Source organism: Sylvia atricapilla, chromosome 3 (assembly GCF_009819655.1).
Source record: "Sylvia atricapilla isolate bSylAtr1 chromosome 3, bSylAtr1.pri, whole genome shotgun sequence".
NCBI lineage: Eukaryota > Metazoa > Chordata > Aves > Passeriformes > Sylviidae > Sylvia > Sylvia atricapilla.
Window position 1 is genome coordinate 30,289,196 of NC_089142.1, and position 26,808 is coordinate 30,316,003.

The 26,808-nt window shown below is 38.6% G+C and overlaps 1 protein-coding gene across 2 annotated transcripts in view; it reads left to right on the top strand.

Annotated features, from left to right (window-relative positions):
* The window catches only part of KCNQ5 (potassium voltage-gated channel subfamily Q member 5), a 277,646-nt gene that overhangs the window by 205,394 nt on the left and 45,444 nt on the right, over nucleotides 1-26,808 (top strand). For both annotated transcript variants that reach the window (XM_066315020.1, XM_066315019.1), the window contains exons 3-5: nucleotides 4,291-4,417; nucleotides 24,746-24,921; nucleotides 25,356-25,481. In XM_066315020.1, coding sequence (XP_066171117.1) covers nucleotides 4,291-4,417; nucleotides 24,746-24,921; nucleotides 25,356-25,481 — 429 coding nt within the window. The remainder of the gene's footprint in view (nucleotides 1-4,290; nucleotides 4,418-24,745; nucleotides 24,922-25,355; nucleotides 25,482-26,808) is intronic.

Below are 26,808 nucleotides of genomic sequence, written 5' to 3' on the forward strand. Positions count from 1 at the left end.
TATTAACAGAAACCTTGCTCTGGATGACCTCTTATTTTTATTTTCTGCCATTTGTGTGACCCTCATTGTTCCAGTGGTGTGGAACCCAGGCCCACACAGATGTAACAATCTCCAGTGCTAGCCAAAAGCAACTGAACCTTGTCAGCCCAAGTGTGCAGCCTTGCTTCTCGTACATGTGCGTGGTTCCCCATGACAACTGGAGCTGCATGTGCAAAAACATTTCAGAAGGAAAAGCTCAGTCAGTTTGAATGAACTGTGCTTTGAGAAGGAAAAAAACCTTTCCGCTGTCTGAACCACCAATGCATCTGCCGTAGGGGTTACTGGGAGGTGCTAACTGTGAGCTTGAACAGCCAAAAAAGTGATGCATTTTTGTAACTCTGCTGTAAGGCAAAATGCAGATGTAATTGGAAAAGCATAACAAGAGATGGGAAAAGCAAGAAATGGCAAAGGCCAATGCACCTCTGCTCTGTCTAGGAAGGGAAGAGGGGTTAGGTTTCTAGTAAATCTTAACTTGCTCATCAGTTCAAATGCAGCCTTGATTAATTTTGAAGAGGGCCAGATTTATAAACAGTGCAAGATTTTCCCATTTTGATGTAAATGTTGTTTCTCATTCTCATAAGTTTTTCAAAAATAACGATGTTCCCTTATATTATATGTGGGACAGAGATACTTGCACGCATCATTTCTTCAGTCTACAAGTCTACAAAGCACAAAGTCGAATGATTTATTCCATCACATGCCTTTCCAATTATGTTCTGATCTTCTGTTTCAATTGCTAAGGAACTGAACTCAAGTTATTTCAAAGCTTAGATTTATACTTAAGTTGGCAATAAGCCTTCCAAATGAAATATAAGGAAATTAAAATTCTGATCTTGTTTGGGATGCATCCTTCCATTTTTTGTCCATGGAAGAACAAGAACTTTGTAACTTTACAGCTGCCATAAGAAAAAATAACGTCATTCCCCAGCCTGTATAAACCCTGACAGAGATTTGCCTTAACATTTTGGCTGAGTGCCCTGACTACTAAAACATTAATTTTTTCACAGTAGTGTGGATTTCTTTGTCTCTCTCTGGTTTTGCCCTGAACCAATCCAAAACAAAACAAAGCTGTTTTGCGTACTACTATGAAGAGTTCTGTTTCAATGCATTACTTTTTTTTTTAGAAAATTCTTTCCCTTTAGACTTTATTATATTTTATATTTATTCCCTTCAAAATTATCTTTTCTTCAAGGAAGTAGGAGTCATTAGGATATAAAGATCAGTAAGTGCAAAAATAAGTGTGAAACTCTATCTACATTTTCTTCAGTGTCTTTTATTAAAACCTATAGCATACTTTAAAATCCACAGAAACTTGTTATGGGTGGAAGAAAATCATATGCAACATTTTTAAAAGCAGCAGTTCTTTTCAGCATCCCAATGCAGAGAGATGTATTTATTGCATTTGAGCTCAATATAATTATAGTTGTTATATTGTTTAAGTAGCAGAAAAAATGGTTTAAGTAGTAGAAACCTTAATTAATTTTGAGACGATGTAACCATGCATAAATTTGTAATGGTTCCAAAAATGCTCAAGGAATTTTCTCAAGGAATGAACAGAGATATTTCACATTTTTTCCTCAAGAAAAATCTTATTCTCTTACCCTACCCACAAAAAAAAAATTTTGAGAAAATTTTTTTGCTTTTTTTCTCTCCCAAAATAGACATATCTCCAAGAAGTTTCTGTTTTTAGTATATGTGTCTGTGTGTGAGAGACAAACGTGATTTCTGTTTCTAACACACAAAGGCACAATGTTGTGCACAGACTCTCAGAAATGTGCTTTCAGCGCACAGTAACTTCTCTCATCTTTGTCTCACTGAACAAGCATAGCACCTAGTAATGTCTAACAATATTACTGGTGATAAATACAGAACTGCATAGCACTGTTAGGAACCAGAAGAGTAAACTTTCCAAAAGATTACCTCTTTCCAACTCCTACCAGCATTTTTGTGATAATATTTGAACCGACTTGAAGCTGTGGACTAGTCCTTCCAGGATCGCTGAGTACTTTCTGTCCTTGCCAGTTCCCCATCAGAGGCCCTGCCAGGGGCTAGAGTACGGGAGAGGACACACTCCTCTGTGTGTGGATCAGCTCCTGTAAGATGCCCGGGACAATTTCACTGCACTTACAAAACCTGTCGCCCATCTGTACACAACTTACGTTTCCAAGGGAAACAACAAACTTTAGTCCAATGAAATGTGATTAAGCTTTAACAAGAAAAGGATTTTATTGGAAACAAGGAATTTTTCTTGCTTCTCAGACCTCCTTTCCTTCAATATCTCTTACCCTGTCCCAAAGAAGAAACTTCTTTAGGAGAATCAGATGTCGGATGGCCTGGATGCCTGCCATCAACCCTCATAAATTCAGAGGCATCATCTAACAACGTGTAAACCAGATCTGACAATTCATGATTTAACTACCACTATAAAAGTGGTAGTTAAATAACTAAAATACGTATTCTTCCTTTTTTCCAGCTGGCTTCTTGTCCATTTCTTACTTGGCCTACACAGAATTTCCTACAAGGAAATATACCACAGGGTAGCCAACTATTAGGAATTATTGTTAGTATATGGGGAACTTTTTCAGTTTTGTACATAATCCTTTCTGAGGTTGTGCAATAACACTGCCCGTGGAATTAAGTTGAAGTTTCTTGTAGTGGAATAAAAAGAAAAGCTTAAATAATCGCACTCATTTTTCCATGTGGTTTTTTTCTAATAAAAAATGTGGCATTCTCTTTGGCCATGTTTCAGCAGAGGGATCTTATTCTACTTTTGTGACTTAGGCATTCAATATGGGATTTACAAAACCAAAAATGAAGACAAGACCTTGAAGAAAGCTCTAAAAGTGCTTTTGATGTAATGTAGCTACACAAGCTGACATGTCTTAGGAAGGAATACTGTTTTCAGATTCTTCTATGACACCAAAAGCAATTAAGTCCACAGTGTTTCAGTGGACTGCCACTAATCATAATCCAGTAAAGAACCTTTACATGGCACAACATTAATAATGCCATTTGTTTAGGTAAATTAATGCCTGAGTTGACACGCTGTCTTGTAGAGTTGTAGGGTCTTACAGTCTAAAAGTATACAAAATGTTTATTGGGGAAAACTCAATATTGGATCAACTCTACTCTTGTAAATATTCCTCTATTTTATTCATTTGCAGTGCTTTCTTACCAGTTCCCCACTAGTCCTCATCCTGCAGGGATAACAAATTAATTGACTGACAAGGACCAACTTACTTCTGGACACAGAAATACATTGGGCTGCCAAATAAAACACAACTTCCATCCTTTTCTTCTTGACAGGCTATTTAAGAAACTCCATCAAGTATTTTTCTCCTTTTGTGAACACACAGATTTTTATTTTGTCATATCAAAACACATGACTTAGAAGAGTATCTAAGTTTATAATTCCATACAGTATGTATGGACTGTATCTCTCCATATTATTGAGCTGCGGATCTCCTTAGGGTATGGAGCTGAATTCTGCTCCAAGTTCTATTACTGCAACTCTGTGGACCTCACAGTTGTAATGAAATTTTCTTAGAATAAAAATTGCATAAATACATGTTGATGCTTAAAAATTGACAGTCTTAAAGAAGGTTCCAATGTGAAAGAAAAGCAAGCCAAACAGGCAAGGCAAAATTTCTAAATGCTTTAATTCACAGGTTGTCCAGGGAAAGTTATGCCTAGGGTGGGCATTCATTTATTGCCTTACAGTTACATACCCGTTGTATGCAATTACACTTGCACGTACCTTAACCTATTGCTGGGAACAGGTTGATTTCTCAAATTCGTAAGCTCAGTTACTTCACCTGTGTATTGAAACAATGACAATATATCTCCAAAAACTTTTAGCCTTTAAACTATGAACTAGTTATATGGATGTGGATATCAAACATTTTTCACTAGCTGTATAAATTACCTGTGCTCTGATGCTCAGTATACAAAATCTTTGAGTGTTTTGCTCTGATATTTTTGTGTATTATTCAGTTCTTCAGTGTGTTTAGTAGCCAATCTTAGTTGATACTTTATATTATTCAGGTTAGGCTCAGACCTTTCACTGTGAAGCTCTGGGGACTGTGTGCTGCTTGTAGATGTGCAACCATCCTGGGGAGCAGGATCCCAAGTTTAGCTTGGGATATTCAGATGATCAAGGTGGATTGTTAGATCCAAACAGTAGTGATAAATTTCTTGATACTTAAGTGTTGGTTATCTGTAACAGGCATTTTTCTTATTTGCCATTTCTAGGAATTTGTCATGATTGTTGTCTTTGGTTTGGAATTTATTATCCGTATCTGGTCTGCGGGGTGCTGTTGTCGGTACCGAGGATGGCAAGGAAGACTGCGCTTTGCCAGGAAGCCCTTCTGTGTAATAGGTGAGTGTCCCAGCTCTAGTTTAAGGTAAACACCTTCCCTCTCCTGTTTTGTTTCTGAATGAAAACTATTGGAATCAGTTTCTATTTACAGCATCCAGCTGTAAGTCCAGAATAGCTGTGTGTCAACTCTCATCTGCCCAGGGTTTCTTTAGGCATAAATCATGACATCCCTAAAAACCAGTCAGTCCATGTTTCTTACGTTCTCCAGAAGACATTTTCCTATGTCTTCCTACAGCTGGCCTAAATATAGAACAAATGAGGGATCTCAGTGAAATCAGAGGAGATGTACGCTTTGAATGGACACACTACATCTTGTACATACATTAATAGATACAACGTACATATGTGTATATATCATGTTCTTTTTATTTAACCTCTGTGATCAGACACTGCAAGAAGTTTGAAAACCTCCCTAGGGACATCTTCTGACAACACTGCTGCTTCCTGTTCTGTGTTCTCTGGATGAGAGTCCACATATCAGCTCTGCAGTGAGACTAGTACACGATACAGTATCTTCATTATTTCTTCTACACCTATTTCAAGACACTATTCCTTCTCTTCTTTGCTCTAGAATTTGTCTGTAACAATGGTGAATAGGCTTACGGCCATTCAAAAGCCTGTTTTGAAAAGGGATCTGCAGGAAAACATTTTCCCAATAAAGGCAGAAATTAAACTCATTTTATAATTTCTTATTTTTCTAATGGTTTGGAGAAAATGCTTTTTATAGATCATCTCTGAAACTCCAGGATATCAATATCCCAACTTCTCTCTCAACTTCCTTCCTCTCTTCAGCCTTTAATTTTATCTGCCTATATCTCAATACAAGTTACAGATCAACTGGGGCAGGCAATATATTCTTCCATACATCTCTACAGCAGCTAGTACATGGAGTCATGTGCCTACCATCATGAAACCCATGGGTTTCAGTGTAAGCAGTAGATGAATGCCATCCTAGTCTAAAGAAGAGTTACATACTGTTCCTTGGCATGGCAGACCAGTATTAGTAGGCCAGTAGCTAGAGCTAATGTGGAGAACAATTTTTTTTTCCTTCCACCTCATTCCCTGGTAAATCCACACTTTCTCCCACTAAACCACTCCTGCAATGGAGAAAGTTGCATGAGCAGCGAGGAAGACACCCCAGATAGTCTCTCCCTCAGAAAGAAACACCCCATCTGTGCTATTTTATGAAACTGGGGGAGAGGACCAAGTATCAGGATTGGCATTTGTTTTGTTTGGGCAGCAGGGGAGGTGGGTAGGTATCTTCCAGGTTGCACACTTGCTCCAAGATTTCCATGCCTAGCAGAAAGTGGGAATCACAAAACATGGCTACTCTCCTTAACCAGACTTACCATTATTCCAAGATTTTATGGTGCACTTGAAATTTTGCAGCAACCCGGTTTCATCAGGACACATAAGAAAGCACCACTGTTAATTTAGTAAAATTAACTTACTACAGCAATTTAGAACTTACTAAAAACACCTTTAAGATTGTGAAGTTATTAGAACCATGTGACTTTCTCAGAGTGTTTTGCTTCTCTTTCAAATTCCACTGTACAGAAACACTTGCAGTTTGTTTGATTCAGCTTTTTGTCTCCTCCCTTCCTGTCTCCACTCAGCTGGAAAGTTTCATACCAGTGATTAACTTCACTCTGAGGTGCTAATTCTCAGCAAAACTGAATGCAGGAGTTCTTCCTCGTACAAAATTCTGCATATTTAAAACATGTAGATGTGGTGCTTAGGGACATAGTTCAGGTGTGGACCTGCTAGTGCTGGGTTAACAGTTTGACTCAATGATCTTAAAAATGATCCTTTCCCATGTAAGTAATTGTATGATTCACAAGTGACTGTATAGATTTCCATGCTTTCCTTTAACTACTCATATCTACCCTCCTACTGTTGGTGAAATAGTTCAGGCAGGTCTTCTGGTGCAGGTCACACTGAGGGTGTGGGTTTACTTCACTCTATTATGGTCTTTCCTCCTTTCTCTGAAATCTACATGCTCTTCTTGTTTCGTCTGTTTTTATGTAAGCAGTCTCTGGCCTTAAAAGCATCTTTTCTGTCCCACTTGGAACTCTATCACTTGCTAGCAGAATTAATTGGTAGACAACAGTCTATTGCTTGTGGATGTCTTCCTATGCTGGTGCACTGGATGGAAAGGAAACTGTTCTGCAGCTTCTGGAAACTAAACCAATAGCTTGAATTCCTTGCCATTGACTGTTCTGCATGTCTCTCCTTCTGTTTATAGACTTCAGTCCGTTTCTGGACTTTAGTGTTCCAGAAGGGAGTTTCTGATGTTCTGATGTTCAGTATCTTTCCAGATTTGATCTTTTGAGGAAAAACCAAGTCATCTTGCAGCTCTTGCTACATAGAGTAATTATTTGCCTGACACCTTGGCTTTGCAGTCATGCCAAAGTGTAAGGCAGCAACAAAGATCAGAAGGCTGTGTTAGCCAGAGCACAATCAGTGGATGATTATCTCCCTTTACTCATCACTCATTAGACCACATCCAAGATACTGCACCCCATTTTCCCCCTCCAACACTATACCTGAAAGACCTTAAAAAGCTGGAGTGAGTTCAATGAAGCCATGAGGATGATCAGTCCTAGAGCAGTTGCCCTGTGATGAGCACCTGAGGGACTTGTACGTGTTCATCCCGGAGAAAAGATGGCTTCAGGGGGAGCTCAGTGAAATCAGTGCTGAGGTCTCCTTAAGTGCATATGTTTGGGCCTATTACTTTTTAATTGTTTACTTAGTCATCCATTCAATTATTCTTTCTGTTTATTGTTACAGTGGAGCAATTATATTTTAGAAGACTTAGTCTGTTTACTATTAATTTAATTTGCTATATATCTCTGGCAGATCTTTTCCTTGATTTTTTTATTTTTGTGATTAAACACAAATCACACAGGGCAATGGTCTTAGGGCTAGAAATAACCAGTTTGAGGATTGCCTCAAGGGTCACATTTAGACAGCCTTTATTTTTTCCATTAATAACCTAATAACCAGAGAAGTTTTATTCAGGGCCAAAGCTCTGGGCTTATGTTAGTGTGCCTACAATGCCACTACTCTGAAAAATTAATTCATCAAGCATTGCTGTGTTCTACAGTTAGTAGAATTACAGGTTAGTAATTACATCTACCAAATTATTTTACAGTTTTGTACCCTTATTTATTTCTGTAAAAATAGGAATAACAGTTTAGTATAAAACCTTGCTTTGTATTTGTCCCATGTTACCTTAACATCCCTCATTTTCTCTGATTGCTGTATATGAGCTTGTGTACATAACATAGAGGGCATAGCAACACATCCTTACAGGCATGTAAGGTATTAAATATGTATATCCCACTGCAAATCTCAAATGTCACAGGTATATCACTCTGAAGCTTGGCTGTTAGCACTGCAGAACAGTGTTGCTGTGTTATATTGCTCAGAAGAGCAGCAATCCAAGAATGCATATTCCAACTGCTCTCTGGAGCCTCTGGAGATCAGGAATGATGACAAACCAGGAAAAACTTGATGCCTGTGCTTTAGCTCACTGAATATCCCCAAAATAAAAGAGGACAAGTCTAACTGGGAAGATATATGGCATCCCCTCCCTGTCAAGCCATTTGGGAACACTGAAATAAATGAAGAGTCCATTGTCCTTCCTCTGGTAATGGGCTCCCAGATGGTGGTATGTGACCTGACAAAATTAAATTTCTAGGCACTTTCCTATGTGTATCAGAGGATTTAGCATCACAGTGAGATCTCAGTCTGTGAGGGCAGCTTCCATTTGGGACACTGTTAAAATATTTAGAAATAATAAACAAGCTCTGGGTCAGAAGAGTAATATCCTGCTGGCCTCACCTGCATGTCTGAAGTCCACTGAGCTTTCAGAGGAACTTCTTTCTCTCCACTGACTCTGTAAGAAATTTTGGGACTCCTTTGTGAGAAAGCCCAACAAAAGCAAGTGAATTTTAAATATAGAATCATAGAATATCCTGAGTTGATCCACAGTTGATGATCTAAGTTGATCATCAAAGTCCAACTCCTGGCCCTGCACAGGACCACCCCCAAGTCACACCATGTGACTGAGAGCATTTTCCAAACACTTCTTAAATTCTGTCAGGCTGGTGCTGTCATCCCTTCCCTGGGGAGCCTGTTCCAGTGCCCAGCCACCCTCTGGGTGAAGAATCTGTTCCTGATATCCAACACAAATTCTCCCTTGACACAAATTTAGGCCATTCCCTGTGGTCCTGTCACTGGTCACCACAGAGAAGAGATCAGTGCCTGCCCCTCTTCTTCCCCTCATGAGGACGCTGTAACAGCAATGAGTTCTCCACACAGTCCTCATCTTCTCCAGGCTGACAGACCCAGTGCCCTCAGCTGCTCCTCATGCAGCTTCCCCTCAAGGCCCTTCACCATCTTTGTTGCCCTCCTTTGGACACTCTCTAATAGTTCAATGTCTTGTTTACACTGTGGCACCCAAACCTGTCCCCAGCACTGGAGGTGAAGCTGCCCCAGTGCAGAGCAGAGTGGGACAATCCCCTCCCTTGGCTGGCTGGTGATGCTGGGCTGATGTACCCCAGGACAGGGTTGGTTCCCCTGGCTGCGAGAGCACGTTGCTGACTCTAGTGTCTAAATTTTATTCAATTTAAAGTCGGGAGTGGAAACTCCTATTACAGATTTTTCACTTTAAATTTGAGCCTACTTCTAGTAATATTACATTTCTCCGGGGCAACTACACATCCTGGTGGTCCAGCTGAGTGAAATATTTCATATATTTCATTTAGACCATTAGCAGTTTCAACCGCAGCTGCTTCTATTTTTTACCTCTAGTCAGGCTGCAGTATGATGGAAATGTCAAAAGTTCAAATTCTGTTAAGGCTGCAGAATGAGCAAATTCCCAACAGGAAGCTTAAGTCCATTATCTGTAATCAGGCCCTTGAACTTCATGGCTGGCAAACCTTGTTTCAGAGCATTAAGTGATAGCAACGACTGTTGCTTATTACTGGATCTATTTTTCATTAATTAGAGTGGTAATGAACCATCATGTGGCACTTTTGTCAAACCTTTATAAACAAATCCATATCTAGTGTGTTACAAGATCTCCTGGACATTTAATTTGAATTATTTCAATATACTTGTGTAATGACACGTTATGTGTCTGCCACCTTGGTATTTAGACACATTTTATAGTTTAAATACAGACAGATGGTAAATCTGCTGCTCATGATAAACAGTATAAACAGCCCCTTTCCAGTGTAATTTGAACTCTAAATAACCCAGAGATGGTCTGTAATTAAGTATATCCTTGACCAAGAAGATATATCTCACATCACATCTCATTATAAATCCCAGAAAAAACAAGTTACAGCAAATTTCATGTTTGGGGAACTCTTCCAGCCAAACTTCAACTCATCTCAGACACACTCTGCCCACTTCCCTCCAGAAAATACTCTGATAGCAGTAGTAGTAGTACTAGTAGTAGAGGTAGTAGCAGTAGTATAGTAAGGTTTCAATCAAAATTTCCTCTGATAATTTCAGCAGCCATAATTCTGTGCCATGAACAGAGGTGTTCTGTAGGCTATACTGGTCCCAAATTATGTAGATTTTTTAAAGTAAATATTTAGTGGCATATCTTCATGTTTGACAGTTCTGGCAATGCAGTTTTTAGAAATGTGTAGAAAAAATAATCTCTGGGCCTTATCCTTTCACACTTACTTTTGCTGACTACTAACCTTGCTGCTGAGTAAGTAACATATGCTGGGATTAAAGACATCAGGTTCTGATCTCCTCTTTCCAGAGGCTGCATGTCTGGCTATTCAAAGGAAATCTAGTTTGGTACAATGCAGTTCACACTGAAGTTTCATTCTGGTATGAGCTAGAGAATTCAGCAGCCTGTGTTTGTTCATGCTGTGGGTTTTTTTTGATCTTAAACTAGAGTCACTGTTGTGTTTGTGAAGTAGAGTAGATGAGCCCCTACCATGAATTGGGCAACCTGGGACATGAAGACTAGAGACGGGGTTGTGATGAAAAAGCTATTAAAGACAGGGACATTTTATTTAAAAAAACATTATTTGTAATTATAGAATTCCTGCATTAGAAGGCTAAAAAAGATATTTTCTTAAGCCTGAAGCAATTATCCATTTGAACAAGACTAATATAGCTCAGTACCTGCACTGAAATGTCTAGCAATTACTAACTCAGTTCCCTTTTGTTAGGAAAGTGTCCTAAGGTCAAATATCACAGTCAAATTATATAGAAATAATGAGGTTCCTGTCCTTTCTCACCCAGATCGTGTATATGATTTAAATAGTCTTTCAAATTATTATTTATAGCTCATATTTGAATCTCATAAAATACATTGTAGTATAATCATAAGGATAATTATGATAATAATATGATATTAAATGCTATCTATTACAAAATATGATGTAATATAAAATTTTATCATAGCAATTCTAGTGCTGTTTATGAGCTGTGACTGGGAAATGTTCAATAAGGAGGGAAGCAACAGACAGACCAAGCAACAGTCAACATTTTCTGGTTATAGTCTTTGTATGTTTAGTTTTGCTCACATTTTTTGGGGACTGGCTTTAAATTTCTTGATACTAGAGATACCCAGGATATGAAGTTGCTTAGACAAATACCTTTCTTTTCATAATCTGCCTTTATTTGATTTGATGTTCCTATCCTGCCTTACTATGCTGAATTGCCATCATATCCATGGACAAGATAGTTTCTCAGATACCATAAGTATGTGTAAGTTTGCCAATTCACAATTAAGTAGTTATTAGTACAAACACTGGCGTGGAAGTTAGAGGTAGACAAGATTGTGCCAAGTCTACTTATCTGCCTACTTGAGAGTATGGTTCCTCAAAAATAGTAAAATGGTTTCTTTTTCAAATTTTATCTCTCTTATCATCTAAAAAATTATATTTTTAATGACGTGAATAACATATCAGAACATAACTGATCTGCAATAAAATTCTCAGCTTTCTTGGCTTCTTTCCGGATGTGCTGCAGATCAGCTGCTTTGGTGTGTGACATTGTTTGTAACTCCCATTTCAGATCATTGTCAGCTCTTGCCTGTAGCTTCTCTCTGACAAGAATTGCTTCTTTGTACAATTCTGCTTTTGCAACACTGAATTACGCTTTCCAGGCAGAAATCTTGATACCTTAGGAATATTTTCATATTGGTCCAAAACAATCCTATTAGACTAGTGTTCACTCTTGGGCTTTTGTAACTGCCCATTAAATTCATTACATGAATGCTCTTGGCACTCATGTAGCCTCTCACAGGACTGTGATACCCCTGGCTTGCAGCGCTGCTTTACTTCAAAAGCCACTTTCAGTGTGTCTTGTCTTTTACTAATGTGCTCATAATTACTCAGGGTGCTTTGTCAGCAGGTTACCATAACTTTGAATGCTAATACCTTGGTGTGAGACATTAGACAACTGTCAATCTGACTGTTTGAGCCATGATTAACTCTCTCATACATTAGTCAATCAAATCCTGCTTTATCTCATGGTGTCCCAGCCTCACCCCTGTCAGCCCAAACGAAAACACTTGAAGAGGTCTAAGTGGAGTAATTGCATTGGCATTTACTGCAGGAATCTTACCAGAGTTATTTGAAAGCAGCTATGCAAAACATATTGAGAAATGATAGGGCAAGGCAAGGAAAAGGGAAAAAGGAAAAGGGAAAAAGGAAAAAGAAAAAAATATTTTGGTTGGAAGAGATCTACAGTGATCATCTAGTCCAAGTACTTGACCAATTCAAGGCTGACCAAAAGTCTAAGCATGCTATTAAGGACATTGTCCGAAAGCCGCTTAAACACTGACATTCAAGGAGCATTGACCACTTCTGTAGGAAGCATCTTCCCATGTCTGACAATCCACTCTGTAAATAAATACCTCCTAATGTCCGGTCTCTAGACACCTCTAGATATTTTATTGTGGAGATTATCTCATTAATGATTACCTGAATGTATGAAGTCCACTTTCACCAATTCTTTTGCACAGATAACAGTTCCTTTTCATTCACTCTGCAGCATATGAGCAGGCAACATACTGCTATTTCATATTTCCATTTCTTTGCTTCTTTTCGTTTTTAATTATCTCTGTTATAATTGCTGAATGTTGTGATTTTATTGCTCTCTTTGCTGAAGACAGTTTGTTTCTCTTCAGGTCACCCCTGTGTGAGTGAGGTCTCCAGGAAAAGGGTTGTTTGTGCAGTTGGCCAAGAACAGTAGTTTCATTTTGCTTGGCTCTATTGTTGTTTAGAAACATAAACATATTCTGTTGCTTTAGAGGTATGTTTGTTTTTTAACATGCAGTTCTCTGGTATCTACTCAGCTTTAAATTTGTTAGCTGTCAGTGCTGACAGTCTAAAGCATAAGCTTTGCCCACTGTTACACTCAATATAATCAAATTGATTGCCAGATGTCTTCATCCAGCCTTGCCTCTAGCTTATTGGTTATTGCAAAACTTGAAGATATGCAGCTTCTACAATGTTTTCATTCTTTTACATCCCTTCAGAGAAGTGCATGTTGTCACCAGCACTGCTGAAGTGACTGATGAGCATAGTAACTCAGGAGGAGTTGCAGGAAATCTCTATTTTCTTGATCATGGCCTCAAATGGCTACACTCCAACTGTTACATTAGGAATGGACTTGTGTATAAGAGAGAAAATACAGGTTTTATTTCCTCCTTTTTACACCTGCTGTGTTAAACGCAGCAGTTAGGAGGGCTTGACAATGTAACAATATTGTTACACTGTGTAAGAGTTACAGTATTTCTATATTAGCTATAGTAGGGCTAAATTGAAATATTTGCATATTTCTAGATGGCAACTTGAGCGGGTTCTGCACATTTTAATTTCCTCCCATCCCTAGCACTTGGGCACCAGGTGCCCATAACCTGTTGCTTCCCATGAAAAAACAATTACATTTTCATCTTTAAGCCTGTGCTGATAGCTCTCAAAATCGAGCTGTTCTTGGGTGATAGTTGATATTGCTGTCAATAACAGATACAAAGAAGGTGAACCATCAGATCCATTTACATCAACCTAGGGAAGCTCCTAAATGGTGTAAAGAAGCCCCTCACTTTCACCCCTGTGTTGTACGGTGCTGGTGCCCCAATGCATGTATGTGACCACCTGGCAAAGGGAGAGCTCTTTCAGTCCTGGGCTCCCCTCTGCCAGCCCAGTCTATTCATGCCACCCCACAGTGGAGACCTGTTTCATTTCAGATCAAAATGTCACAGGGCAAAGAGGTTGTCACAAAGAATGACATAATCTACTGTATTTAAGATCTCATTTTGTGATTGCCTCTGTTGGGCTTGAGAGAGTGATACCAGATCATGGAATTTTTCCTTTCTGACAAGCAATGAACAGAATTTCTGTTTCTTCCTTCATATCTCCCACACCAGGAAGTCTCAAGTGTGGCTGTGTAAGATGTCCCACTCTAGTGTTCTCCAAATTATATAAACCTTCTTGGCCGGCACAGTACTCCCTCAAGGTCTACTCACACACAAATTGCAGGTGGGATAGCAGCTGCGGGTAACAGTGGCTGGACATGCCTGGTTCTGTATAATATTAATATAATATAGTAGATATAATATAATGCAATGTAATGTAATGTAATGTAATACAACATAGCATAACATAACATCACATAACATAACGTCTGTAATTCTGTAATCTGAATAAACTCTGTATTTACAGAAACAAAGGAGTCCCAAGAGGCACTCACCAATTGTGCAGACATTCAAAACAGCTGTGTAGGTTAGAAATGCAAGTTCTGCTTTTAGGCAGTAGGGAGAGGTTTTTGCCCCTGAAGAGAGGCTCAGAGAACTGAATGCAGGAACTCTTCAGACAACCCTGAGGGCCCTGTGTTGTGGCCCTCAACATTTGCATTAATAACTCAGCTACTGGATACCCTCTTTTTTCCCACTACCCTGTGGATTTGAGAGCAGGTTTTTAATACTGTCTCTTCCCTCTCCACCTACAAACAGACTTTTCCTTCCTCAGAGACATGTTTTTCTCTCCCTGCTCATTTCAGCATCTTTACTTGTCAGTTTTCATCCATCCACTTTCACCTACACACCATGGATTTTCTGTTCCCACTTTCTTTTTGGCCTTTCCACTCCCATGCCACTATATCACCTTCACATTATCCACAATCTGGGAATGTGTTAGATGAACATTTCCAGATCCCCTGCCCACCTGCCCCTGGCTAAGCTTTTAAGTATGATGAAAAGGCCATGAAAGAACACATTCCTGCCTGTAGATTCCTCCCCTTGTGGCTGCAAGGATCCAGCACAGGCACAGCAATGCTTCCCTGTGGGTCTGGATCACACAGGAGTCCTGGTTGGTGTCTTTCCACTGCTGACTAGTGCCAGAGACCCCTAATGATGGTGTTAATACCTGTAGCCCAAATAGCCAATCACACATGGGGTAATCAGTGGCTGACTCACACAAGAATTTGGATCCCCTGAAAAATCTGGTTCCAGCATTCAAGGGAAAGCATCCAAACTTGTCTTTAATTTTCCCTGGTTATTCCTTTATAGCTCAGAGCAATGAACTTCACAAGTCAATTCCATCTTGTATATTTTTTTATCGAATTTAAATTGTCTTTTGATCTCACTTTTATAAGGAAGGGTAAATAGGAGGCATCCAAAAGACCTTCTTATCTTCCACTAGTTTGCATACCTCTATCTGCAGTCTCATATTTGTCTTCTGACTAACCACTCCTAAATTATTCAGCCCTTTCTCCATACACAAGTCTTGCCATGCTGTAGCTATTCGCTTTTTTCTTGACGATTACTTTGTGGTTTCTTACAGCCTGATGTAATGAGTGTCTTTACTCCTCAGGGCTGTGTGTGTCTGGTTATCTATCCTGTTGCCTTTCCCTACAGAAGTCTTCAGATGTTTTCCTCTCCACTGCAATAGCATTTTTCACTAAGGTCTACTGTCATCCAGCAACATACAGACAGTAAAGTGACTGGCAAACCTTGTTTTCCAGTGCTTTCATGGCACAAAACTGTTTCTGGACAGAATAAGTGAAGATTTATGGGAAGAATCTGCATGTGTTACTTGCAGTTTGTTTCTTTAGCTGAACAAAAATTGGGTTGGTGAACACTAGGTCAAAGACACAGTTTTAAGTGTGTCTCTCAGCCTGTCTAAAAACCAAATAAAACTTGTACTGAATAAATAGTGCTTTATTCCTTCTGGCAGGTACATATTAATTATGTTAAAGATCAATTATTGGAAAAGGTTAATAAAGTATAAATCCATGAAAGGCTTGTAATTGAACTTAATCTTAGCTTGCAGGAGGCCCTTCGTTTTTTAAGATTTATTGAGCCAGCTGTTAATAACAATGAAGATGTTTGCTGAGGACTTATTCAGCCCATAGAAAGATTGTGTACTCAACAGGGCCATGAACAATAATTGAGAACAGTACAAAGACAGGTGAAATGTTCCCATGAATGTTGTTATTCTTATCCAGACTAAATAAAATATGGCCATCATAGCTACAGTTTGAAATTCAGTACTTGTTGAGCTACTGTGGTTCTCAGACCATAGAGAAATATTTTGGCTGTACACAGCAGAAGGTAAATGACATTATTTGGATGTATTTCCATCATGGTCTGACAATATGCTACTTTTACACAGGAACAAGGTACATATACTTTTAATACACTAACAGAAGTGAGTAGCACTGGTTGATTCGTTATTGGGCATGGAATTAGGATTTCATTATAAAATTTTAAAATATGACAAAAGAAAAATCTTACTCATCTTCATTAGTCCACAATTTTAAAAAGGAATATTTTAAAAGAGAATATTTAGTTTTCATATTTTAAAAATATCCAGTGTTGCCTTATTAAAAATATTCTTTTTCTTTCCAGTTCAGAAATTGTTTGGAGAACCAAGTTAACTTGTTGTATTTGATTAGCTTTCCTAATAAGTGTCTTGACTTGTTTCCAGTTCTCTCTCTTGCCAGAAAATATAGCTTTACATGATGATGAGCTGTTTTTCTAAGCAAGCCCACTTCAGTTATATAAAAAATAACATGTATTCCAGAAAGAGGTTGTCTGTATTCCAGGAGGTCACTTTCATTCACATTAAAATCATTTGCTTATTCAGATGATTCCAGTATATTGCAAATCTAAATGATAAAGGGAAAGAAGGGTCCAAGGTGATTCATCTATTTGATTTCTTCACTGGGGTATTGCTTAGCTGTTGATAAGAAAAATCCAGTTCAATGCACAGATCAGTTTTAGTGGACTTCTTAAATGGAAGGCAGTGACTAATGTAGCCATTTCCACTGTTTAAAAAAAAAAAAAAAAAACAACACAACAAAAAAAGTAGAGAAGTATTAACCTCTGGAAATTTTTATGTCTGCTTCAGTGCACAGACAGTAATACATATTTTGTAGAATTTTTCTCTTGTATGTGCCACTACCATACATTACTATCTTCCTGTTTTTCAACAGCAATAAAGTCAATTTTCACACTCATCTGTGTTATCTCTGTGAATTATCTTAATATGTGAAATTAGCTCACTTTCCTACTTCTAAAATACCTTTTGTTTTCATCTGCAAAAATATTTAAAAAAGGAAGCAAAATCACCACTTGTTTTGCCTGTAATGACAATTAAGATGATTTCCATCCAGATGATGTTACATATTTGAAAATGCAAAGACCTTTTGGCTGGAGTGACAACACATCTGCAAAAGTCAAACAGCAGCACCATCCCAAGAATTTCCTGAGAGTATCCTGGCCATTACTTTTAACTAGTAGGTGACGATTAATCATAACCTGTCTGGCATCTGAGCAGAGATCTGATCCCTGACCAGCAAGAAAAGCTATATTCAGACCAGCTGAAAGCAAACTTTGCAAGACCCAAGATCATGAGCATCATTATTTGTAGAAGATGCCAACTCAGATTAACCTCATATTGCTTTGGGGAGGTTTTGTTGTTTGATGGTGGTGTTCAGTCTTTTTTCTCTGTAAAACGAGGCCTTGTAGATGTTAAGTCTTCTCAGCTTCTTGTGGGGAGGTACAGAACTCATATCCTGCCTCTCCCAAATTATGTTAGAGATCTTCAGGTGATATATTCAATGAGTGCTATTAAATTGCTTTTTGGAGGGGGTTATAGGCTGAAAATAATGCTTGAGAATATAATTTCAGGGTGATTCAGGTGACTTCAAAAGTCTGCATGTCTCCAGAGTAGTCTCTAAAAGCTAGTTTTCAGATTTGGCAGTCTTGCACATACTGACTTTTACTTTGCTGGTAAATAGTTCTGATTCTTCCAATGAGATAATGTACTAAACATGATAACACACATCATCTTTCTAATATGGTAATATCATTCATCTTTCTGTTCAGAGGTCTAATTGCTGGTAAAGATATTAAAAATTCTTAGTTCTGGGATAAATACTTACACAAGGTTGCTGTAAGTTCAGCCCATATTTGACCAAATTTTTCTGTCACAATAATGTGAAATATCCCACTGATTTTATAGTAAAGGGAACATTCAGAGAGCAAAGGAATGATGTACCACCTGGTAAAAACATTACATTTGCCTCTTTTTGATATAATTGTTGCAGCATATTCTATTCATGTTTTTTATTCTCTGCCTTCCTGAACTGGTAGAGGGAAGCAGTTAATCCCTTTTTCAAGATAACAGCAGTTTTCCAGCCAGTTACAACAAAATAACTTTTATCCTATGACCTTTCTCAACTAGTGCTCAAGCAATAGTGATCCAATTCCATCCCTAACTGAATACCCCTGTATTAGGGTATTCAGAGCCTTAAACTCTATGAGTGTCTTTTATTTTCTTCTGGTTTTTTTTGGGTTTTTTTTTTGTTTGTTTGTTTTTTTTTTTTTTTTTTAGCTAGCCCACAGGAGCACGAAGTACGCTAATGCCCAGTATGTCACCAGGCTCTACAAAAAGACTGCTGCTCCAATAGTCAAGTTTGTGTAAACAGACATTTTCTTTTAGGAATCTGAAAAAGAACAACCTTATTTTTGTGTACTGATGTATGGCCGAAGTCCAGTGTCAGTCATCAGGCTTTATCTTAAAAGTGCTATAAATTGCCAGTTTATATCAGTTTAGGCTAAAGCCTATTGAATATATTTTGTTATATTTCTAAGTGTGATGTGCTTAAATACAGTGGTCTAGAATGTGTTATGTTAACTTTGTGCCATAAGTGTCTGGTTAAAATTCAAAGTACATTTCTACATTGATGAGATGATACCTTCGGTCCTGGCCAGCCAGCTGTAGAGATTATTGAAGGCAAATTAAAGAGAGTTCTGAGAATAGGAATATGGACTGGAAGGACTTATATCCAAAGAGAAATTAGAAAAACTAAAATGCTGGTCATTCCTCACTACTACCACTACCACCTCTTCGTGACTCAGAACAGAAAGCTCTTAAGTGTTTCTATGTAGTGATTGTTGCAAATCACGATTAAAACTTATTTAAACCCCTCAGCAAGTGAGAATAATTGTCACTGTGCTGCTACAGGTGTGCGTGTCCTGTGCCATGGTAAGCAGACAAGCCCATGTCAAAGCTGTCTCATGCCTCAGTGGAGCTGAGTGTCTCTGTAACACCACAGAATCACAGTCCTTGGGTTTTTTTTCAAAAGTAACTTTGAAATTGAGGGTAATGAACTGTCCTGAGAACTATTCAGAAATGACCACTACAAGCTGTGCCTTTTCTCTGGGTCATGGATAATAACTCTAGCTCAAAATTAGACCTTAGAAAGACAGCCTAAGGGTAGCTTAGATTTGGTCATACAATTGCCAGTTAATTTGCTTTGTGAGTTAATACAGCTGCAGGATAGATAAAACAAACTCTTGAGATTTTCTGCTTAATTCTGTGCTTTTGTGGGGCAGATATGCCCTACTCATGTCCTAAATTGTTGCCTCTCTTTACTGCTCTGTAGCTGGTGACAGGACACAGTAGTTGATAGCCATTGAAGTTTTCTGCCTATTCTGATCAAATGTGTCAACTCTGGGCATTTTCTGTGAAGTTAGAGCAAAACATTAATTTGATGACCTAGTGATGATCCACAAATTATTAAATATTATTCATTTTTATATTCAGATAATCAAAGAAAAATCACAAGGTTCATTTAACCTGTATTGTCTTGAAGTATCATTGTATTTAAAAAGGAAAGGATGTTTCAATATATACATTACATTATATTAGCATTAAATGCAGGCAGCAGGCAAAGCTCCTATAAACATATTCTTCTTTGAGAATATGAAAAAGAGGAAGATGATGCAGGTTTGTGTATTAGTTTGAGCATGTGCATGAGATTTGGAGCAGATGAGAGATTGTCGTTGATTATGTATTCTAATATCATAGAATCACAGAATAGTTTGGGTTTGAAAGGATGATATCTAGTTTCCAGCCTCCTGCCACCTTCCACTGACAAGGCTGCTCAAAGCTCTATCCAGCCTGGCCTTAGGATACCTCTGGAAAGGAGCATCCATTCCAACCCTCTTCAGTTTAAGGCCATTTCCCTTGTCCTGCCTTACATGCCCTTGTAAAAAATCATCCTGAAATTCTTTCTGTAATTTTAGAGATTGTCCTGATGCCACATCAAGGTGTTGGGACATGGCACAATAATCCAAGTAGAGCTTTTGTGTTACCCCTTTACTTATATAACTGGATTCATTCCCATGAACACCTATGAATGCTGTAAAATCCCACAACATCCAAGAAGTTTACGCTAGGAAAGTTGCATTGAAGCCATTAAAAGTAAAACAATCCATTATGATGATTTATGATGCCTCCTTTTCTACCATTATTATTCTCTCAGTCACATTATTAATCTCCCAGTTAGCGTTAGAAATGCTGTTAGTTTAGGAATGCCAACACAACCTGCATCAGTAACACAAGCAATCCAGAGTTTCTGACCAAAACTTGAGCAGCTCAAACACTTGCTTCCTCTGTGAGTTGGGGAACTGGAATGGCACATTTTGCATGAGTTATTTAAGTTTCAGGTAGCTGCATTACTGGCCTTCAATTACTTGTTTTACATGTTACTGTTTTGGTGACACTGGACAATACATAAATACTGTTACATACATGATTTCTGGGGTAATCTCTTTTTTGGTATTTTTCTTAAAGGCACCCTGTTGTTAACATGGTGCCTGTCAAAAAATCTTTTGCCAGTTATAAGCAAAAACTTTCGTGTAATCTCATGGAAATTTTATTGGAAATTAAGTGTTCAAAAGTGAACATTGCAAAAGCTGCTGAAGGATTTAAAATCTCAGACTAGAGTTAATGAGGGAGAAAGTTATCTGCAAGGATAAAAATCTGTGATATATTTCTAAAGGGTGAATAAAATCATCATCTTGGCTGAAGAGAGGGCTTAATGTTTTGGAAGATCACACATAAGATATTAGCTTAGGAAAAAAAATAAACAAAGGGGTAAACGTACATCAAAACCTCTTTCTTTTAGTAAGTCATTAGAGAGGTTTGGAACTATACTGCCCATTACCCAGTCTCACATCTGAATCTTTTCTGGTGCTTTACAGAAAGATACAGAGTGAAAATTGAGATCCCATTAAATTAATTGAAATGCTGTTTTCCTACTTTTGCCACTAAAAGATAAAATATAAGAAAATAGTGATAGAAGTCTGGGCAAGCCATCCCTAGAATACAGAGGTACCACAGAGACTTTAGCTACACTTATATGGAATATGATAGGAAATTCAGAAAATATTTTTCTCCCTTGGTTTGAAAGAGAGCAAAAGTTACCTGAATCATATTGTATAAAAGATGTCACAGAGAAAAATCATAATATACTTAACTTTTCCTTTTTTTCAGGTGTGTTTAGATAAGAAAATCCAGCAGTTTTAATGTACCCAGAAGTGACTTTCAACCATTGCAAACTTTTCTTAGGACTCTGATTCATTCCAAGAAGGGTTTATTTTGATTTATTTTACACCTGTTCCTAAAAAGTTAAACTACACTGAAATAATGTGCCTGCCAATCTTCCCTACCTCATAGGGAAGCAGAGCCAGGAAGGGCTGCCTTGGGCAATGGACACATTCTTTCCTTCCATATTTCCAGCTGAGGAGTTAGGGAAGGAGTTTTGGTGGGAGTTGCAGGTGTGAAGGGCAATGAAGATGAAAGAGGAAAGTGTGAAAAAAACCACCAGCATCCTGTGAATATTCTCTTCCCTTCAGCTGTTTTTCAACAGGTTCCAGTGCATTTTCTGCTCCCCTTTTTCCTCCACCTTTCTTCCCTTGAGGGAGAACCTCATCCCTGTCCTCCGGATAGAAGGGCATACAGAAGTAGATAACTCCTTTGCACTGATGCTTTTGAAATGGAAAAGAGAACTATGGTGCTGTTGGCTTCTTTGTCTCTTGTGTTCAGAGAGGACCAGAGACCCTCAGTGGGGCAGAAGGCTCCCAGCAGTGCAGGGCAGAGCCTGTGCTCCGCTGACAACATAGAATTAATTTGAATTTTTTTTGCAGTGGAGGGCCTTCATAAAACTCTATGTCATTTAAAAAACTGTCAGAGCTCCGGAATAAGTAGGAATAAGGGCAGGAGCAAGTCACTGAATTTTTTAAACATTGTCCTGTTAGAAGTGGTGGAGGGTGACCAAAACCCTCAGTAAGAATTTTAAACAATTTCTGGACCGAATGCGTAATTTCCAGTATTTGGGTGACCTTATTATTTGTTAAATTCTAAGAATGATTTTCAGAGGCATACGCTGCTCTTCTAGTGATTTCTAAATTCCTAGCCAGTCTCCACTAATAAAAATGGCTGTTCCATTGCTACTCTGGTCAGAGCCACTGGGACAAGTCAAGATCACCCTGTCACTGTGTTAGTCACTGGGGACACTGCTTCTTCAGCACAGTGTGTACTGCTCAAGACTTCCAGCACCTTCTATGTTAGCCTTGGATCCAATAAACACCACTAAATATAGAAAGAAGTTTGCTTTAGGTGGGTACATGTGTGCTAAGTGTCTATGCTGGCAGTATAGTCCATCAAGATCTAGGGTTTAGTTCAGCAGAGTACAGAGAGGTGCCTGTCCCCCTGTTAATTGATATTCCCACTCCCCAGTCACTTCTGTTGAAGAGTACAGCTTTTCCAGGTCCAAGAACATAGCTGCAAGATCTAGGGGATATCTCAGATACCTTAAGGCATCTCAAATGGCACTGGACAAATAATTCGGGCAGCTGAATTAAGCCTTTCTTGTGCCAAGCCCAAAGTGTGAAGCAGCTGAGCAGCCAGCAGAAACCTTCCTTGAGGATTAGCTGCACCTCTCTCAGCTGACATGATTACCTTGTGCTGCTCAGGGAGTTTAGACACCTGCTTCACATGTAGACACCTAAATTTAAATATCTTCATGTGGGACTCAGTCCAATTCCATCTATTTTTCTGAATCTCCATTAGAATTTGTCCTTAACTTTTCCAAGTCAGTTTCTTACTTTTGAATTCCTCACCCAGACCTCCTGTGTCTGGTTGTTGTGAGCTTGGATTTGTACTGTGCAAGACATCTTGTCCACTTTTGGCTCTTCATCTCTGAACTTGTTGGATTCAGAAGCACATCCAGAATTTTGGTAGCCAATTATGTAGTAGCCACCTTTGATCCACATATGTAGTAGCCAAAGACATTTTAAAATATCAGAGCATGAGACTGGCAGAAGGTCAGCCTAGGGCAACATAGGATGTCAAACAGTGACGCCAGCCACAGTGACAGCCAGGGAGGATTGCACAAGCAGGGAAAATATACAGTGATATTTCTCTACCAGAGCTTCTCAGCCCCCAACATTCTGCTACTTGAAGATATCCTGGGCCAGAATTGGGCTTTTGGAATTAATTAGTCCGGATTAAATCTTCTCCCATAAAACCATCCAACTGGCTTTAACCTATGTAGATTTCTAGCCCCTTGTGACAAAAGTTTTCACAGGAAAACTTTCAGCAGGACAATCCTTAAACCACAGAAACAGGTTGTCTGTACCATTAGAATTGTAATAAGAGGACAAAGCATCCATAGGTGAGTTCAGAGAAACCAGGATGTTTGTAGGCAAGGAAGGGTATTTGGACCTCATCTCCCTTCGGTGGCAGAGCAGCATGAACAAAGGTCATTTCCTGTGTACTGCAGCAGAATAAGGAAACAATCTCCTGCATGTAGGCACAGTCAGTATCTCTCACTGCTTGCCTGTGAGAGGGCTTCACTTTCTGGGTCATTCTTGTAAGAGCTATGCTAGGGACAAGATGTGTGTTTCTACCCAACACAAAAGAAGTAAAACTCATATCAACAAGAGCCTGCTTTCAATTATTCACCAATAAACATGGATTTAGATTATCCTTGCACAGAAACATACAAACACCACAAAACCCTAAGATTAAAATCAGGTATTTTTACAAGGGCTCTTTAAGATTTTAAAGTTTGCCAGGGAATTAATCATGAGGTGAGAAAGAACTGAGCTTGTGCTGTGCTTTTCTGCTCCACGCATAACAGCATGTCAACCCCAATCATTGTAAAAGAACATTATGCATTCTCACAGCATCCGTGTGCCATCCCTCTGATGCTTCGCCTCTTCTCCCCTTAAATGTTGTTCTGGCTCTGAGGACAGCTGATTTCTGATCACTTCATGTGCACCAAAGTCACTCTCACAGTTGGAATTTGTGACCTGAAGAAATAAATCCTAACACTTGCTGAGCTTCAACTAACTTTCCAGGCTTCCAGCTAAAGGAATGTTTCTGAATACCCAGTGCTGTACTTCCTCCCTTCCAGGAAATGGTACATCTGGGGAGTTGTGTCCAATAACTACATTCCTCAAACACACAGTGTCTGTTCTCATAGGAAATTAGTACTGTGCTTGTAAGTCTGATTCTACCAGACTCTCACCTCTGGGCCTGCCCTATTCTTTTCTTACCTTAGTTTTTTTGTTTTGGTTCATATTGTTTTTTTGGTTTTGTTTAGTTTGGGTTTTGGTTTTTTGCCTTTTCACAGAAAAGTTGTTATGGAATGATTGATAAAGGGTGAAAGTTCTAATCCATCTATTGATTTGTACAGTTTGCTACATCAGGTTTCAAAACTCCTACATGAGGTTTCTTCAACACGGCCCCTTTTATCCATATGCTTTGAAAATTGCTACCCTCGCTTTTCACCCTGGAGACACACAAGGTAGTTTTTGACAGCAGCTCTGATCTCACATGCCTGTCTCAAGCAGGAATCTCTGTGCTTTGGATTCCCACCCACTATAAGAGTCTCTCTTTTGTCCTTCTCATTCAGCTCATGTAGATGTATGTGCTATTTACTGATGCTTGGACATTAATGCTTTCTGTAATGTATTTCTTTCAGACATCATTGTTCTCATCGCTTCAATAGCAGTTGTTTCTGCAAAAACTCAAGGTAACATTTTTGCAACATCAGCACTGAGAAGTCTTCGTTTCCTACAGATCCTTCGTATGGTGCGCATGGACCGAAGAGGAGGCACTTGGAAATTATTAGGTTCTGTAGTTTATGCACATAGCAAGGTATGTAATCCTAGATACTTATTTTGTCTGGTTGATATCTTCACTTGGTGTGATTCAACAGGAGATCAAGGAAATAAGCATTTATCAGTTACGAGCAGAATAACCCAAATTTTCTGAAGTAGCATCAATTGTAATATGAACTAATATGGATACACCAGGCCATGTTTACTGCTAACATTTTTTAGAGATCTTGAAAATGTTTTCTTTGATGTGCCTCTGTAATTTGTTGTATGTTGGGGGTGTTGCTGAACCATCAAACCATAAGAGTAGATCTTGTCCACTTTCAGAGAAAATTTGCATCCATAGGGAACCACTGGACTTGTAACTATACAAATGACAAAAAGCATATATAGAGATATTTTCATTATGTCTTCTTGAAATGTCATTGTATTCAGTCCATAAAATGGGAATTGATCTCTGTTCTCTTTTTCTAGGAATTAATCACAGCCTGGTACATAGGATTTTTAGTACTCATCTTTTCATCTTTCCTGGTTTATTTGGTGGAAAAAGATGCAAATACCGAATTCTCCACATATGCAGATGCTCTCTGGTGGGGCACAGTAAGTACAGAAAAATAACATGGACTCTTTAACCAGTATGCTAAAGTGCTTTGAATTTCACCTACTGAGGATTTTAACTTAGTGTGCTGTTCAGTGAATTGTTTTTACTGACAAAAAACTGCTTTCAGAAGCTCCCTCCTTCAGCTATTCATTTGCACATCAACAGATTATTTCAGTCCATCCTGCAGAACAGCTGTTTATGTGTTTCTGCTGCAAACCAGACTACTAAACCTTCAAGAGAAGAAAGCATTGCACTGTTTAACCCATAGCCTTTAAGTAATATAGTTTGTAATAGGGCCCCACAAAGAGCTGTTTTGATACAAACTGGAGGACTGTAAGTGGAAAAGGAAAAGGGAAAAAGTGTCGGGGAAAAAAAAGAGAAAAAAATCTTACATCAGCTTTGGCATGGGTATCATCAGTGCCTCTTAAAAGATGTTATTTTTCCTTCCTCAGTACCTTGAGGACAAAGATCAAGAATAAATATGTCAGTTCTGGTTCAGCAGTGTTATTTTTTTGCAGGTATAAAACCCCTGATTTACTTGTGATCATGGTTAACTATCAAATCGTTTTTTCTTTGTTGAAATCTGTGGGATCAAAGTACGTGCCTGACTATGTTTCTGAAGGAGGATTATATGAATATAGTTACAGAAACTAGGCTTTCAATGAACAACAAAAGGCTAGGTTTGAAGTTTTGATTTTTTTTATGGCATAATGTGTAGGGGGTTTTGCTTAAAAATGTCCTATAGTGATCCAAATTTCTCCACTGTGTGAGAGTTACTTAGGCAGCTTAAGAAATCTGCCACAACAAAGCCTGAGGCAGTTACTGTCAGGCAGTGTAAAACTGCTTTTCTTTTCCTTCTGATGCGGTAGAACACACAGAGTGTGCTCTGGCAGTGCCAGGGGAGTGAAATGATACCTGGGAGATCATTAATGCTGACAATAACATAGAGCATTAATTCGTTTCCTTGGAATAAGTGTGAAACCTGAGCTAGCCTCTGCCACCTTTCCTTATCAGAGGGATGAAAAAATGAAGTTTTCTCACCTCAGACCTTGGTGACAGGATTTCATCTAGATTCAGTAGTATCTGCAGACTCAGAGCATGCACACAGGGACTGTGCAAAAGCCCTTTCCAGGATGTCTTAAATTATTGAAAATATTTGTAAAAAGTTTTGTCTGCATTGTGAGTTAAGGTCAAAGTCACCTACTGTTTTTAGAGGTAGTTAACGTGTTTGAAGTTTGTTCATCTAAGGGCTAGTCTTTTGTTGCATGTCTTCCCCAGAGACTATTTCTATGTTATCACTGCACAAAATTGGAAGTTTGGAAAAAC